The sequence below is a fragment of the Oratosquilla oratoria genome, chromosome 5, assembly GCF_046742065.1.
Source record: "Oratosquilla oratoria isolate Oo_2021 chromosome 5, ASM4674206v1, whole genome shotgun sequence".
Classification (NCBI taxonomy): domain Eukaryota; kingdom Metazoa; phylum Arthropoda; class Malacostraca; order Stomatopoda; family Squillidae; genus Oratosquilla; species Oratosquilla oratoria.
In genome coordinates this window covers 80,874,997-80,892,141 of record NC_134781.1, presented here as the reverse complement: position 1 = coordinate 80,892,141, position 17,145 = coordinate 80,874,997, and the positions used below count along the sequence as shown (strand labels likewise).

Here is a 17,145-nt window from a genome sequence, read left to right as displayed (position 1 = left end):
TTTTTTTTTTTTTATCAAGCCAAGTTTAGAATGAAGTGTAAGTGAAATGCACAGTGCGCGCGCGCCCGTGTGTGTGTATGTGTGTATATATGTGTGTGTATGTATGTATGTGTGTGTGTATGTATGTATTTGATGTACCGGTGCGCATTCTCCCCCCCCCCCTTTGTAAAAGGCGTGACCAAATCAAATCGTCCCTTCAGACTTAGCTGGAGAAAAATAGAGGTAGATCCTAAGGAATCACGGTGGCAGCATTCTTGCCCCCCCTAATTGTTGCGGATTCGAATCCCGTACTTCTCGAAGTTTCCCAGCAATGACTGTATTATGTGCCTGAACAATCCAAGGGCACAGCTAAGCGTCCCTTGGCGTAGGCACTTCACAAAGTGACCGCTTGGTTGATAAAGGAACACGAAACGCGACCCATGGTTGGTACCACAGTACTGTGTAGTCGCTACACTATCCGCCTCGGCTGGCGGATGCACCCCAGGACTGTTCCGGTACAAGGTCGCGTGCGGCGTCCTTGTACCAACGGCCTTGTACTTGTTCCACAATTGGGTCATGACCCGTGTAATCAGTTCCCGCACGCACGAACTGATAATACGGTTGTGTTGGCAGCCCTTGAATAGAACCAGAAACTGTCTTGCACCTCTTACCCGTACGTGGGAAGTCCGCGAACACGACCATTTAAGTGACGGACGGCCTTTGGGGTCCCAGCGGTCGTTTCGCTTGTAGTTCGTTTTCGGGACGTATGGTGACAGAATGAAATGGAATGGGGGTCTGCCAGGGAGCGCTTTTCTTTATAGGATTAAAAAAGGAGCATGCTGACAGGAGACCTTTTGGTCGGTGGGATGATGAAAATTTATAAATAAATAAATCAAATAATATAAATAATAAATAAAAAGTAAATGGATAGGTAAAGTTAAATAATAAACAGGTAAATAGTAAATAATAAATTGACAATGATAAATGATAATAGAAAATAAACACAGACAAATAACTAACAAATAAATAATATAAAATTAATGACACTAGTTTCGTAATGGGAACCCGATTTGTGATTTGTAGTATAACATGGCCCGTACTCTCCGTGGGGTGTGTGGGGGAGATAGTTACCAGAAAATGTGGAAGTTAAGTTTTAAAAATTCAGGGGGTGGGAGGGTGGTCCCCCCCCCACACACACACACACTCGGAGCGAACAGCCATTGTCGCAGTTAGATACGGATACTGATACACTGGGTTTTACTGCAGTGCAGCTTTTATTATTGCAGCAATAAAAGTTCGTTTGGAAATGTTCTTGCAAAAGCACTGTAGGGAGTAGTGTGAAGTATCAGATGAATACACGTAATTTGTGGGTCAGGTTCACGTGTCCTCGTGTAAGAGAGAGAATGTACACTGGTTTAGTAATTAGCGTGGTGGACTGCCAATTTGCGGTACCAAGTTCGCGCCCCTATTGCGTCAGAAAACCCCCCAACTAATAATGCAATCTTAATGTCTTTGAACAAGGGTATAGGTCTGTGTGGTCTGTAAAGTCGCATCGCTACCCAAACATACGAGCTCGGAGCTCTCGTTCGGAAGAGTAACAGCTGTCGATCACGCGTTCAGCACGTGATTCAAAAGAATTCTCACTGTGTCGCAGCTTGATCAAGCACGGAGCCAGACGATCATAAATACTAAATGTATTTTTATGTACGCGTAATTAAGCGCGGTCGTAAAATGTGAATGAAACGCTCGTGTGTGTGTGTGTGTGTGTGTGTGTGTGTGTGTGTGTAAGTGTAAGTGTAAGAGGGAGGGCAGAACTCGTCCTCAGTTGTACACGCGTTTATGTATGAATTTACCGGAACTACGTACATCTCAAATAGTTGGAAAAACCTTACTTGATATAAAATGGGTCTATTTTATTCTATCGAGTTTCGTTCATCTCACGTTAACTACCCTCCTCACCCCCTCATTACCGCCTCCTCTCCCTTCCTCTCCCTTCCTCTCCCTTCCTCTCCCTTCCTCTCCCTTCCTCTCCCTTCCTCTCCCTCTTCTCCTCTCACCCTCCCCTCACCCTGCTCTCCACCCTCCTCGCTCCACCCCTGAGGGTGGGAATGAAGTGGATTGATTGATCATTTTGTTAATACACATGAAGTTGGAGAGGTTCTGGTGCCCACTTCGATCAAAGAATGATCGAAAATAATTTTCGAAAATGTACCCAGTCATTTGGGATTCTCGATATGATCTCGTCGTTTTATTTGGACGACGAAGCATCATGGAAGACCAATTCGCTAAATCCTGCGAATAGTAAAAAAAGAAAAAAAAAATGGAGGTATCGTAGCATGTAAACAAGATTTAGATTAGGTATTCAATTAATCATTGTTAAATTTTTTGAGTGAGGGAAAGAAAATGGTCGTAAACTCTATTTCCTGTTGGACTAATCCGTAAAAGTTGACAAATTCATCCCGTGTGACACTAAACCCTTATTAATCCCAAGATTCCTTTTCAGGCAGAGCTCGTTTGAAAGCGGAGTTAACTGCGGTATAATGAAAGTACAAAGGAAATTTTGTCCATCGATCCTTTATTTATATTTATCATCCAGGATCCAAGAAAAGAGGGAGGGAGGGAGAGGTGGTCAATGGGAGTGGAGTATGTGGAGAAGGAATGTGTGGGAGTGGATTTATGCCTTTGACTTTGTCCACCTCCCTTGTAAGGGTGTGTGTGGCGGGGGGGAGCCCTTGGTATATGTATGTATGGATATGTATACGTGTGTGTGTGTGTGTGTGTTACGTGTATATATGTATATATTACATGAAAACCACAGTTGGAGCAAAAAAGACTGGAGACGGGGAATCTATACATTTCGATTGCAAACTGCAATCATCTTCGTATCTACTGAAGAGGATTGCAGTTTGCAATCGAAATATGTAGATTCCTTGTCTTCAGTCTTTTTAGCACCAACTGTTTTTCATGTGATCGACAAATGTGGGATTACATTTTTCATCAATTATATATATATATATATATATAATAATCGGCCATCCTGAGTCCACTGCTGAACAAAGGCCTCCTTCATAGCATTCCATGAATCACACGACCGTGCCATCCTCTGCCACGTCACTCCTGCAAACTTCTCGATCTCGTCTCTCCACCTTCTGTCTGGTCTCCCTCTTTCACGCTTCCTATCTCGCGGCGTCCACTCAGTTACACACTTGCTCCATCGCTCATCAGTCATTCGCACAAACTTACCTGCCCAATTCCACTTCCTCTTTTTTACCGCCACCACAATATTTTTCACTAGTCTGCTCTCACCCAACTTGCTCTCTTTCGGCCTGTGTTATTCCCATCATATATATATATATATATATATATATATATATATATATATATATATATATATATACATATATATATACATACATACATAGTACAACACTGAATGGGTCCCAGTGACTAGAGAACTAGATACATTTTTATCAACCACAGTGCACTTGATGGTGTAGTGGTCTAAGTCACTACAAGCACTGGTCACGTGCAAGCCGTTGGTTCGAGTCCTCGGGCGTACCACGTCTCGATTTCTGCATGTACCTCCACGGTTTTTCCGATGTTGATGGCTTAGAATTGAAGTGCACTGTGGTTGATATATATATATATATATATATATATATATATATATATATATATATAAACTATATAGTAATGTAACACATTAGTAAATTTCAACAAAAACCCACTGTGTTGGATAAGAAGAAATGAAATAAATAGATTCCATATACGATCACGGACTGTGATCCTCTTCAGTCCTATCTTGTGATCCTTCAGTCCTATCCTGTGATCCTCTTCAGTCCTATCCATGTTCCTTATTTTACTGTTTATAAGACATGCCTTTTGCTCCTCTACTATATATTATATTGAAGAGGATCACAGTCCGTGATCGAAATATATGGAATATATTTATTTCATATATTCTTATCCAATATATGGATTTTTGTTGAAAAATATATATGTTAATATGATATCATTTTTAAACTCTTTTCGCCTTTCCCTTCTGCAGGAGCTTCTCGTTCCTGCGTCGCGAGAAGAAGGCGGCCAAGCAACAGGAGAACACCAACGGTGACGTCACCAAGGAGGAGGTGAGTACAAATACTGTGGTCCCATCTTGGGTGGTTGGAATCGATAGGCACCTGGAATGCCTATCGAAAACTCCTTCAACAGGATCAAAATGGATATGAAATTTAAATTTGTAACGTGCATAGGATATGTAACATGGAGGATTTAGGAAGTCTGGTTTTAGAACTCTCCTAAATATTTTTGACGTCATTTCTAGTTTCGGTTCTTAAAGGACTGGATACAAACGGTATATTGTAACTCAGTTTAAGAGTCAAGCTTTTTCAAAATGTAGAATTTACATAACAAGTTGTTGAAATCTCTAGTTTCGATTCTTGTCAGTATTGAGATTCTCTGATCAGAGAAGTCTTGCTGACGTCAGATGGATGTCAATTTCCTGCATCCAGGTGACGTCAGACCAGGAACTATACCCATAGTGTAGTGTAAGGTGCAGATTTGATAGACATGAATTAGTTTTAATTATTGAAATAAATTTTGAGTTCCTCGCAACCAATCCTATGTAGCATGGTCTGCTTTTGTTTGTAACGGAAGCTGTGCGACTTGACGTCACGCTCTTGGCCACGCCCCCTCGAGGCTTCCAGTCATGTAACTGGACCGAATATGACGTGAGAAAAGTGCTGGATAATGGGGTTTGGTCTAATTTTGTAAATAGCTGGGTTAGGTAGAAATTACCTTTTTTTTCCCCCACTTTTGACACTTTCTCTTCGGAAGGGAGTTCCTTCATGTGAATAAAATCGCCTGGCGGCAGCTTTAACAAGTACTGATAAAGTACTTTGTTTAAAGGGACATTTACAAGGTCAAATCCGGTTTGTCAAACAAGTGTTTGAAGTGTTTTGTCAAACGTGTTTGACAAACGTATTTGGCAACCAAATACCCCCATTTACACTGTCAAACATCACTTAACACTTGTTTGATAAACCGGGTTTGACTGTGTAAATGGCCCTTTAAAATGTACGACTTAAGCGTGTGTTATACTAAAACATCGTTCTACCTACTACCACACCGGAACAGAGCAAAGGGACGCCACAATGATAAATTAAACAAACCTGTCACTGAATAACAACATCTCTGTGCCCAGTTTGCTCACACACGGTCACGTAATGACTGCAATAAATTTCCATTGACTATTGTCGTATAAAGGGTACCCCCATGATTTAGTGGTTTTAATAACGGGGGACCCTGTTCACGTGATCGATTACCCCCGTCAGCTGGTGACGTGGCTTCCGGAGCTCGGCCGGATGGTTACGGGTGTGTGTGTGGGAGATGGACATGTCGTGAGTATGGGTACGGTTGTTGGGTCTATTGGAAGACCCTAATTACGCGTAGGGCATGTTTGGGGGGGTGGCCCGCTGTGGAGGGAGTATATGGGGGTGGATGAGTGAGTGGATGAAGGAGGGAAGAGGTAATAAAATGCTCCAGTTATAATTGGAAATAACACAATTGGAAGGGTTTAGTAGATTAATTTGGTTTAGCCTGTACAAAATCTTGAGATAGGACAGTCGTCACGTTTATTGATGCGTGGTCATCGTCCCAAACTGTAAAACGCAGCATTTGTAAACGGCCAGATCTTTGTGGCTTGGAAATGGGGGGCCGAATTTATAAAAGGCCCTAGCTCCTAAGTCTAGACATAAATCTTCAAAATGGCCGAGATTTTACCTAAATCCCTAATGTCGGCGACCTAAATGCTTAGGCCTAGAATGTCTAGATATAATAATTTAAGTTACCGAGATTAGGGATTTAGGTAAAATCTTCGCCATTTTGAAGATTTATGTCTAGATCTAGAGGTTAGGATCTTTTATAAATTCGGCCCCAGATGTATACGAACCTCTACCCTTTATCGCCCGCGTGTACACGCATACGGGCGATGGGCGTGACGTGGTGGTGGGGGGTGGGCGTGGGCGTCACGTCACTTGAAGTGACATGACGCGAGGGAGGTGTCCGGAAGAGGAGTGACAACAGGTTTCCAGTTATCTTGTTTTTCCCCGATGATGGTAAGGGGGAGGTTACGGAAGCGGGTCGATTCAGGACTCTTCCGTTTGGATCGATTTCGCTCGAACTTGGAAAGAGTTCATTTGAAGCCTGTCGAAGTGGAATTTGAATATGCTCTGGTCCTTCTCGTTCTCACCTTCGTCTTGTTCCATGTCCTCATGCTCCTCGTCTTCGTCCTCATGTTCCTTACCCTCATCCTCCTCGTTATCCTCACCCGCGTCTTCTAGTCCTCATCCTCATGTTCCGTATCCTCATCATTATCCTCAGCCTCATCTACTAGTCTTTATCCTCGTGTTCCTCACCCTCCTCATCACTATCCTCACCCTCATCTAGTCTTCATCCACATGTTCCTCATCCTCATCCTCCTCATCATTACCCTCATCCTCATCTTTTAGTCTTCATATTTCCTCGTCCTTATCGACATCATCCTCATATTCCTTGTCCTCGGGGTCCCTTTTCTCAGCGCCGAGCTCACCGTTAATCCTTTTATCCTGAAGTCTTTATACACTTGGACGGGTTCTCGTTGGGTGTATTTGCAATAACATTATTTTCTCGATAATATGTTCTCGGTGTGGTTACCGTGTTTTAGTACAGATCTTACAAAGAGTGCAACATATGCTGTGGTAGAACAAGTTTGTTAATAAGAAGTTATAGGTAGCTCAAAAGCTGGGTCAGAAAATGTTGGAATTAGTTCCCTCCTGTTTAGTACATTGTTAACTTCTTGATCACGTTACTGACAATCGAGGCCCCCATCATGAATCGCCATTACCACGGTCGTTACCACCGCCACCATAGACCATGCCCAATATCACCACCCGCCTCGTCACGCCCCGTTTTCTTCCGGTTCTCGTTTTCTCTTTTTGATCCCTAAATCGCCCAGCAACCTCATTGCCCAGCCAGCCGGCCAGCCAGCACCTTCTTGCCGAAGTCCAGAGGTTGCTGGCGCCTGCAGGTCGGTGGAGTTCGAGGACGTGGGGAGCTGATGTAGGGTGGTTGCTGGCCCGTTTTTCTTCATTAGGAAATGGAGGTCGGTTGACTGCTTTTGGGGGGCGCGGGGGCAACTTGATAAAAACTCGGAGTAATTTTGCCAGAATTTTTCGGGGGGCGTTCAGGGAGGGGTTATAAATGGCTTCGAGCATCTGTCGGCGGTAACCCACGATTCTGTTGCTAGCTGTCTCGCTATCACATTACCTTAATGATTTTCTTCCAGTGCTTGCTAGTTTTCACATTACACGTTATCTACTCTGCCTGTCCCACTCTTTCTCTCTCTCCCTCTGTCTCTGTCTCTGTCTTTCTCTCTCTCCATCTCTCTTCCCCCCTCTTCCCCTCTCTCTCGCCCCTCTTCCCCTCTCTCGCCCCTCTTCCCCTCTCTCGCCCCTCTTCCCCTCTCTCGCCCCTCTTCCCCTCTCTTTCTCGTCTCTCTCTCTCTCTCCCTCTCTCTCCCTCTCTCTCCCTCTCTCTCTCTCTCTCTCTCCTCTCTCTCTCTCTTTCTCCCACTCTCCCCCTCTCTCTCTCTCCCTCTCTCCCTCCCCCCTCTCTCTCTCGCCTCTCTCCCCTCCCCCCTCTCTCTCTCTCTCTCTCTCTCTCTCTCTCTCTCTCTCTCTCTCTCTCTCTCTCTCTCTCTCTCTCTCTCCGTTGAGTTCCCACCAAAGCTCGCACGCACTCCCCATATCCGTCCACAATTCAGTAGTGGTTACCTCCTACCTCCCTCCCTCCCTCCCTCCCACCCAGCTTTACCCAGACTTGCGTACCCGTGGACTGCAGCTGTGATGCAGTCCGATCCAGCTGCGGGCCGAGCTGACCCCTGCTGCTGTCAACAAAGCAGCTGTAATTAGATGATCCGGACGACTCTAGACGTATTAGTCCGTCAGTCCCAAGAGGAGCTGCTCTCTGAGAGCCAAATAAAAACGTCAGTTATTATTAGTCTGTTTGATGATCATTCATTATTTATGTCGATTTACTATTTACTTGTTTATTAACTTTACTTTTTTTTTTTATCCGACCTAGTTATGGAGCAAAAGGTCTCTTATCGTCATGCTCCTCCTTTGTAATCCTTTATATTACATGAACCAAAAGGTCTTCCCCCCTCTTGTCACGGGGACGGGGGATGGACACTATAGACGACTAAACTGTCATCGTAGCTTGATTAGTATCTAAACCATCGGCGTCTTCTTTAACCCAGTAACAATATAGCGTCTTAGAAAACCTTTGGACTCTATTTATAGGCAGAGGGCCCAGACTGAGGCTTGTGTATGCGTTTGTGGATGGACGTGTGCGTGCGTGCGTGTGTACGTGCGTACTTGGCTATCCAACTGGTAACTAGCCACCCAGCCAGAGGTATTTGAAGATAGAATCGTTGCTTCATACAAACAGTGCCGGAGGGAGAAGCGTAAACGGCTAGTGCCAGTGCCTCCTCGGCTCTCAAACCTGTGGACGGTGCTCCCCCTTTCCCCCTTTCCCCCTCTCCCCCCTTTCCCCCTTCCTCCTCTCTCCCCTTTCCCCCTTCCTCCTCTCTCCCTTCCCCCTCTCTTCCCCCTTCCCCCTCTCTTCCCCCTTCCCCTCTCCCCCTTCCCCCTCTCTTCCCCCTTCCCCCTCTCCCTCTCCTCCCCTTCCCCCTCTCTCCCCCTCCCCTCTCCCCCCTCTCCCCCTCCTCCCGCCTTTCCCTTTTCCCTTTCCCTCTCCCTTTTTTCCCCTCTCTCACCTTTCCCCCCTCTCCCCTTTCCCTTTCCCCCCTTTCCCCCTTCCCCCTCTCCCCCTCTCCCCCTTTCCTCTCTCCACCTTCCCCCTTCCTTCTTTCCCCTTCCCTCTTTCCCCTTCCCCCTTCCACTTCACCCTCTCCCCCTTTTCCCTCTCCCTTTCCCCCTTCCCCACCTTCCCCCTTCCCCACCTTCCCCCTTCCCCACCTTCCCCCTCCCCCCTCCCTCTTACTTGCCCGAAGTCAATAAAGGGTCCCACCTCCTCTCTTCTTGCTCGTGGTTGCATCGTCGTTTGCTCCCCCCCCTCTCTCTCTCGTCCACCATTTTATCACAATTTTTCAGAAAAAGATGGACGACCCCTTTCGCTTTGTCCTCGTGCCGCTCCTCCTCCTTCCTCCTCCGCCCTCCTCCTCCTCCCTCCTCCCTCCTCCCTCCTTTATTCTTTCTTCATCTTCCTGCCCTTTCCTCCTCCTCCTCCCTCGTTCCCCTTGTTCCATCTCATCTCACTCCCAACTTTGATAAACAAATCTCTTTCTAGAATGTGCATATTAAGAGATTATCTTATGACAAGACTTTATTACGAGCAGAACAGGACCCCCGTGATAATGGTGTGCCCCCCCCCCCCAATCTCCCCGCCATGGGTAATAAAATCATCTGACGGCTATCGCGCTACACTGTGGGAACTGTTGGTGTCCAAACTCGTGCCCACGGACGTCACGATGTATCGAAATTGTATTCGCTATTGTATCGAAATTGTATTCACTAGTTCCCTCGGCTTAGCTTGTATGTGATCCATAAAAATCTGAAATTCGTTGACGTGACCACAAAAGCCACGTGGGGTCAGGTGCAGATGTCGGAAGCGGTACTTTGTCGGTGACAAAGGGAATCTCGGCGTCATGTCACTCAATACGGGACCTCTCTCTCTCTCTCTCTCTCTCTCTCTCTCTCTCTCTCTCTCTCTTTCTCTCTCCTCTCTTCTCTTCTCCCTCTCTCTTTCTCCTCTCTTTTTTTCTTCTTCTCCTCCTCCTCCTCCTCCTCCTCCTCCTCCTCCTCCTCTCCTCCTCCTCCTCCTCCTCTCCCTCCCTTCCTCTCTCTCTCCTCTCTGGTATGGTGGGTAATGTGCTCGACTCGGCACAGATAATGTTTTTATTTATTCTTGTTTTACCTTTTAGTTTCCTTATTTTATTTTCTTTGTTTTATTTACTTCCATTCATTTGTTTATTGGGTGAAGCTCGCTTGCGTCTTGCAAATGGAGGGTTTGTGTTGGTTTGATAGTTGACTTCCCCAGCTCAACTTCCAGGTTTTGATGTCTTGGAAATGAATAGACTAACGACGCTAGCCAGAAGAAAGACTTTGAGCGTAGCGAAGGTGTTCACACTTAAGAGGCCCTTTGTTACTTTGGCGTTTTATTATTCATCGTGTGGGTTCGTCAGCAAGAATAGAGGGGGGAGGCTCTTCCTGAAGTATAACAAAGAGCATCGTAACATTACCAAGAGTGAGGTCTTTCAAGAGAGGACGCTTTTGTCGAGAGGTAAAATGCCACAACTGAGCTTCTTCGTGTAAAGATCTCGCAGGACTCTATGCTTGTAAACCCTCCCCACACCTTCTTCCTCTCTTCTCCTTTCCATCCCTTCCCCCTCCCTCCTCCCTTCTCCCTACCCCTCTCCTCCTTCCTTCTCCCCCTCCCGCCTCCCTTCTCCCACCCCTCCCTCCTCTCCTTCCTTCCTCCCTCCTCACCCTCCCTTCCTCCCTCCTCACCCTTCCTTCCCCCCCTCCCCACCTACCCCCTCCTCACCCCTCCTTCCTCCCTTCTCATCCCTCCTTCCTCCTCACCCCTCCTTCCTCCCTCCTCACCCCTCCTTCCTCCCTCCTCACCCCTCCTTCCTCCTCACCCCTCCTTCCTCCCTTCTCATCCCCATCCTCTACACGTCCCAATCTGTCCCCAATCTCCTCTTGTCATGTGCCGTTTATCACCACTTCCTCCCTCTCTCACCCTCTCCCTCTCGGGAGGTTTTGTTCCTTTCCGCCAGAGGGCACTGGCGCCCGGAATTAACAAACCCGTTGTGCTCCCATGGGACCCGAGATCGACGCTTGGAGACCGGGAATCTGTCCTCGGATGAACAAAGTCGTCTGGTTCAAGCCAGAATGAAATTAGTTGGCCGTGTTGTTGTTCGATTAGCTATAGTCGCCCCATGTTCTGACAGCCACTTTGTTTATTTTTATTATTGTACATTTATTGTAGACAACACACACACACACACACACACACACACACACACACACACACATATATATATATATATATATATATATATATATATATATATCTTTTGATGGCTCAATCGGTTAAGTCGCTATAACACTTGTCACGTGCTAGCTCAGGTTCAAGTCCTTGGTTGTACCACGTTTCAATTTCTGCATGTTGGCCTCCTCGAGTCTCTTGATGTTGATTGCTTATATATGTGTATATATATATATATATATATATATATATATATAATGTGTGTGTGTGTGTGTGTATAATGAAAGATTAAAGATAGAAGTGTGGGAGGGAGGATATATGGAGAAAAACAGCTGTTCAGGGAAGAGAACGCTTCAGCTGGTGCAACTTGAGGATCAGCGGGTCAAATCGCCCGTCTATTCGACAAAAGGCGCTGGCAAATTGCGGTCGAGGGACCGGAAGTGTCTCGATGAGAGAGCGGGCCGGGTCATAATAGACCCGTTTGAGGATATTTGTTGGTAATTATAAATCTTAATTACCTTGGCCCGGGCCGTATGGGAGTAATTGGGGGTAATGAAGAGTTAGCGGTAATGGGCTAGGTTGCGCCTGGATATAATGTTTGTGTCAATTCACCGTGTGAGGTATAATTGTGGATTATATATATTTTTGCAAGTTCCTCGTCGTCACCATCACCATCATCACCACCATCATCACCATTATCATCACCATCACCACCATAATCATCACCATTATCATCACCATAATCATCACCACCATAATCATCACCATAATCATCATCATCACCACCATCATCATCACCACCATCATCATCATCATCATCATCATCATCACCACCATCATCACCACCACCATCATCACCACCACCACCATCATCATCACTACCATTATCATCACTACCATTATCATCATCAATCCTCACGTTCATTGTCCACAGTGTTTTGGGTTCCGGGGATCTATTTGTTTGTTTATTTTACATTGTAAATTTATTCCCGATAACATTGAGCAGCTGTCGAGCTGTCACCATTCATTCGTATGCAGCGCACGTGTTAAACTTCCAATTGGGGGGCGGGGGAGAGACCAGATGGCGGCTAGGTGGGTGAGGGAGGTTTGTGTGTGTGTTTCACCTTGGTCTTTGGATCACGTGCTGGACTCGTGATCGACAGCTATTTCCCTACCGGGAGAGAGCTCAGAGCTCGTATGACCGATCTAGATCTGACCTTACACGCGCGCGCACACACTCACACACACACACACACACACACACACACACACACACACACACACACACACACACAAATTCCTCGCCCACTAGGGTTGGAGTAACGACTCGAAGCGCGGCGATACTGAAATTATTTCAGCCCTGGGCAGGATTCGAACCCGGACCGCCGTAGTGACAGTCGGGGACTCTACCACCCGCGCCACCGAGTCGTGTGTGTGTGTGTGTGTGTGTGTGTTGTGTATCTGTGTGGGTCGAGTAATGAAATGCAGATGTATTCACTTGTTAGGTTCGAGTTCGATCCCCGTCAGCTACCGGGGACTGCCACCTACGCGGACTGCCCTCTCCAAGCACGTAGGGTCAAGGTGGTTACTTTGTGGTTCTAGAAAGCTGATAACAGACGCAAGTCGAGTATGATCACGTACATTCACGGATTTAATTTAGAAATTAGAATCCACGCCTCAACGATCCACATGTAACGTAGATAAAATTAATATGGAAACGTAGATTAAAATGGTAAAATGCAAAAGCATCGTGTGTTCATACGCGTATCTCTCGCGTGCGTGCGTTCGTGTGTGCGTGCTTGCTTGCTCACTGTCATAACATTCACCCTTTCATCTGGCGAGGAAGATGTAGGCCACTGCTTTGCCCTTCGGAAGGAAGGAGGGAAGGGCCATTGGCGTTTGAGCGAGGCGGAGAGAGAGAGAGAGAGAGAGAAGGAGAAGGAGAAGGAGAAGGAGAAAGAGAAAAGGAGAGAGGGAAAAGGAGAGAGAGAGGGAAAGGGAGAGAGAGAGAGGTGGGGGGTTGCGGCAAAGCAAAGGCGTAGTCAGGAAGTCTTTACAGTAGTACAGAATCGTTGAGAGGGGCGGGGCGGGGGCTGGGCAAGGAAAGCTTCTTGATGTTGTTCCCACGGGGCCTGCATGGAGCTGCGTCTGTTTGCATACTACCGAAGCTTCTCGGCCTGACCCCCCCCCCCCTCTCTCTCTCTCTCTCTCTCTCTCTCTCTCTCCCCTCTCCCTCCCCCCTTGTCGACTTCCTTTTCTGTTGTAGGCGCGCGCACCTTTCGTTGCCCCGTCGCTATGGCGCAAATAAAATCACCTGGCGGCAGCCAAAACAACTGCCGTCAGGCGGTTTTAATCAATTAAGAACAGATCTCGGCCTCCACGGGGTCACGGCCGCTTAAGAGCCGTTCAGAAAAGGGGTCATCTCGTTCGTGTCGTCAGCCACCCGAGGTGCTCCTCAAAGGCCTCTTTCTGACCGTTGCCACGCTACACCTGCAAACTTCTCTCATGTTTTTCAATTGGGTGAATGGAATCGCTGGGCGTTCGGCATAAAACGTCCGAAGTGTGTCATGTTCACGTTGTGTGACGAGGCATCGCGTGCGATGACGAATTCCCCCCCCCCTCCCCGAAATCTGATCGCGCGGGTGTGCGCAAGCGCGTCCAAACCCGTCAGGGCTGGAATCGCCCCCTCGGCTGAATAAAGTCGTTGGGTCGAAAAGGGAGTCTCCCTCCCTCCCTCCTGTCCTGTCCCCCTCTCCCCCTCCCCTCCTTTCCCTCTCCCCCTACCCCCTCTCCTCCCCTCTCACCCTCCCCTCACCCTCTCATCCTCCCCTCCCCCTCTCACCCTCCCCTCCCCCTCTCACCCTCCCCTCCCCTCTCCCCCTCCCCTCCCCCTCTCACCCTCCCCTCCCCCTCTTCCCCTCCCCTCACCCTCTCCCCCTCCCCTCACCCTCTCCCCCCTCCCCTCACCCTCTCCCCCCTCCCCTCACCCTCTCCCCCCTCCCCTCACCCTCTCCCCCCTCCCCTCACCCTCTCCCCCCTCCCCTCACCCTCTCCCCCCTCCCCTCACCCTCTCCCCCCTCCCCTTCCCCTTCACCCTCTCTCTCCTTCTCCCCTTTCTCCCTCTCCCCTCTCCTTCTCCCTCACCCTCCCTCTCCTCCACTCTCACCTCCTCTCACCCCCTATCCTCCCGAGTCCCACCTACTCTTCCACTTTTCCCCCCTCACCCTGTCTCCCCTCTCCCCTCCCCTCACCCCCTCCCCTCACCCCATCTCCTCCCCGTTCCCCCTCGCCCACTTCCTCTTTTCCTTAACAGCAAAAATGTACAATAGCCCGCACTTTGTGTACGTGCATGTCAGATTCCACAGGGAACACGTCGCTGTAGACGTAGACACGCACATACTGTAGGCGTGGATCGAGCCACGTGACCATCTACGCAAGTGGCCTACATGGACAAGTGCATATGCGAGCCAGGGTAGCTGGAGCGGGGGGTTGGGGAGCTTCGGAGGAGGCTTGGGGGAGGGGGTTGGGGGCTTGGGGGAATGGGTTGGGGTGCTTGGGGGAGGGAGTTGGGGGAGTGGGCTGGGGGGGTTGGAGGAGTGGGCTGGGGGGCTTGGGGAGTGGGCTGGGGGGCTTGGGGGAGTGGGCTGGGGGGGCTTGGGGGAGTGGGCTGGGGGGGCTTGGGGGAGTGGGCTGTGGGGGCTTGGGGGAGTGGGCTGGGGGCTTGGGGGAATGGGCTGGGGGGCTTGGGGGAGTGGGCTGGGGGTGTATGGTATCTCAGCTATGTGCGTACTCTTGACTGGAGAGTTCAACCTACTTAAGATAACCACCATGGGAGGAGGGGGACGCTTTTTGCGTGTTAGCATTGTTTCGTATATACCAAAATCCCCGGGAAAAAAATCTTGTATACATCTGATGAATACGTTTGGGCTATGCGGAGTTGTTTGCAAGATTTTTTACTATTGTTTATCAAATTTTTGTATATGAATTTTCCCTCACGCATGAGTTTGAATAGACACCTGCTGTAGAAGGGAATCGGCACACACGTACACACACACACACACACACACACACACACACACACACACACACACACACACACACACACACACACACACACACACACACACACACACACACACACAAAGCACCGAGGACTGACCGATACAAGAACAGTGCTATTCCATCCATTGTTCGCACAATAAACTCATTGTAAAACTAGGCATATCTCTCGTATAATTACTGTTGTACTATTATTGTCAGCGTATCACTCTAAAACTTAGACTAGGCGTATTACTCGTATAATTACTGTATTGTATTAGTGTCAGTGTATCACAGCTATTTCAATAAACCTATTATTATTATTATTATTATTACGTACACACACACACACACACACACACACACACACACACACACACACACATTTTTCTTTTTGTGTAAATAGAATCGCCCGACGGCAGCCATGAACAAGACGAGTGTTAACGGGGTTACCCACGAACAGTTGAATGGAATCCTCAATATTGAATGAAATAGTTTGGACAGAACAAATACATCTGCTGGGGCTGAGGAAGGATGACATTTGATGTCCGTAGATTTTTTTTTTTTTTTTTTTTTTTTTTTTTTTTTTTTTTTTCAAATGGCAGTCGTGGCAGGGAACAAGCTTTCTGAAATGGGGTTTGGAGTTAGCCCGAGTTATTAAGGTTAAGAGATGGTTTCAGTGGGATTGGTCCAAACTTGAACCGCCCAGGGGGCCGCGGGCCTTTTAAGCGGATTCAAATCGCCGGGTATCGAATAGAATCGAACGACAACTCGAGGTGTAGAAGGTATTTGTACTCAAATGATACAAACAACTAAAGTAGCGAAACTCTGTCGAAGCGTTAAAGGGGCTGGGGGGGAGGGAGAGGGGGGAGTAGGGGGGGGGGCTCAAGTCGGGGCTGGCGGGCTGGTTGGTCTGACACACCCAGGGAGACCAGGGGGCCTTGTTGATGCTCAACAGTGCCTGGGCTGTTCTCCCCAGACTGGGGGGAGGGTGGGGGGGGATTGGGGGAGGGTGGGGGGATGGGGGGAAGTGCTCTGGAGAGGAGACACGTGATCTCGTAAGGCCTGAGTCCCTTCTTTGTTTATGTAGGTCAGTCATCCTTGTTTATGTAGGTCGGTTGGCCTTGTTGGACGGTAAAGGGTGGAGAGTGAGGGACAGAGGGTGGGGCAGTGTGTGTGCGCATTTTTCAATCCTCTTCTTTTTCTTTTCCTGCTAAATTTTCTTCTATTCATTCTCTTTAGTTTTCCCGTAATTCGTGGTTGCATGTACAGTATATTTAGTAAATACGTGTCGACCAGTCTCGCAACCTCGATCAATCAACTCGTCTATCATGTTTAAAGTTGAGTTTGTATGCGTTGAAGATGGATTACTGGGGCGTCGGGATGTGAAGGGGAGTGTGTGGATGTAGAGTGAAAATGTAATTTGAAAAATGTAATTTTAGGAAACGTCCCAAGAATTTTTGAAATTTGTCGTTTTTCAGGACTCGGCCAGTGTGTCCTTGCCAATAGATTTTTTTTTTTTCGTGTTTTTTTTTTTTTGTTTGTTTAATACACTCCTTTGTTCTCTTATCGCCCAAGTTTTGCTAGTCATGCGTTGGCAAGCGAGTGTTCTTGTGGTGAAGGAGGATGGAGTGAAGGTTTGCGATACTGGTTCAGATTAGATTAGATTAGATCGGGCCACTCGCGTAGTTAACCTTGATAGTCATGCACCCATGCATATACACACGCACACGCGCACACACCACATTAACCTCACAAGGTGTCTTCCTAGACCTAGAAGGGAAATTGTCCAATTTAAACTAAGTCTTGTTTTCGAACTGATTGTATGGTTATATGGGTAAACCAGATTTGGCTGTCGGTGTCCTGCTGTGAAAGAGCTGTGTCTTGCTGCATTGAGTCTGACCCGAGGTGTGTGGCGGGAGACGGGGATCACCCCTTTATCCGCGAGGTGGGACAAGGAATAGGTTCTGTTTGGGTTTAGAATGGATGTATTTAGACCACCTTCCCTCTAATTCTAAAGGGGAAGGACCATTTGGTATGTGTATATGTTTGCCGTCGAGTGTTAAATCCCAGCTGTAC

At 47.7% G+C, this 17,145-nt stretch overlaps 1 protein-coding gene across 2 annotated transcripts in view; it reads left to right on the top strand.

Moving 5' to 3' along the window:
- LOC143025604 (uncharacterized) overlaps positions 1-17,145 on the top strand; it is a 459,091-nt gene that overhangs the window by 182,068 nt on the left and 259,878 nt on the right. For both annotated transcript variants that reach the window (XM_076185542.1, XM_076185543.1), the window contains exon 4: positions 4,028-4,106. In XM_076185542.1, coding sequence (XP_076041657.1) covers positions 4,028-4,106 — 79 coding nt within the window. The remainder of the gene's footprint in view (positions 1-4,027; positions 4,107-17,145) is intronic.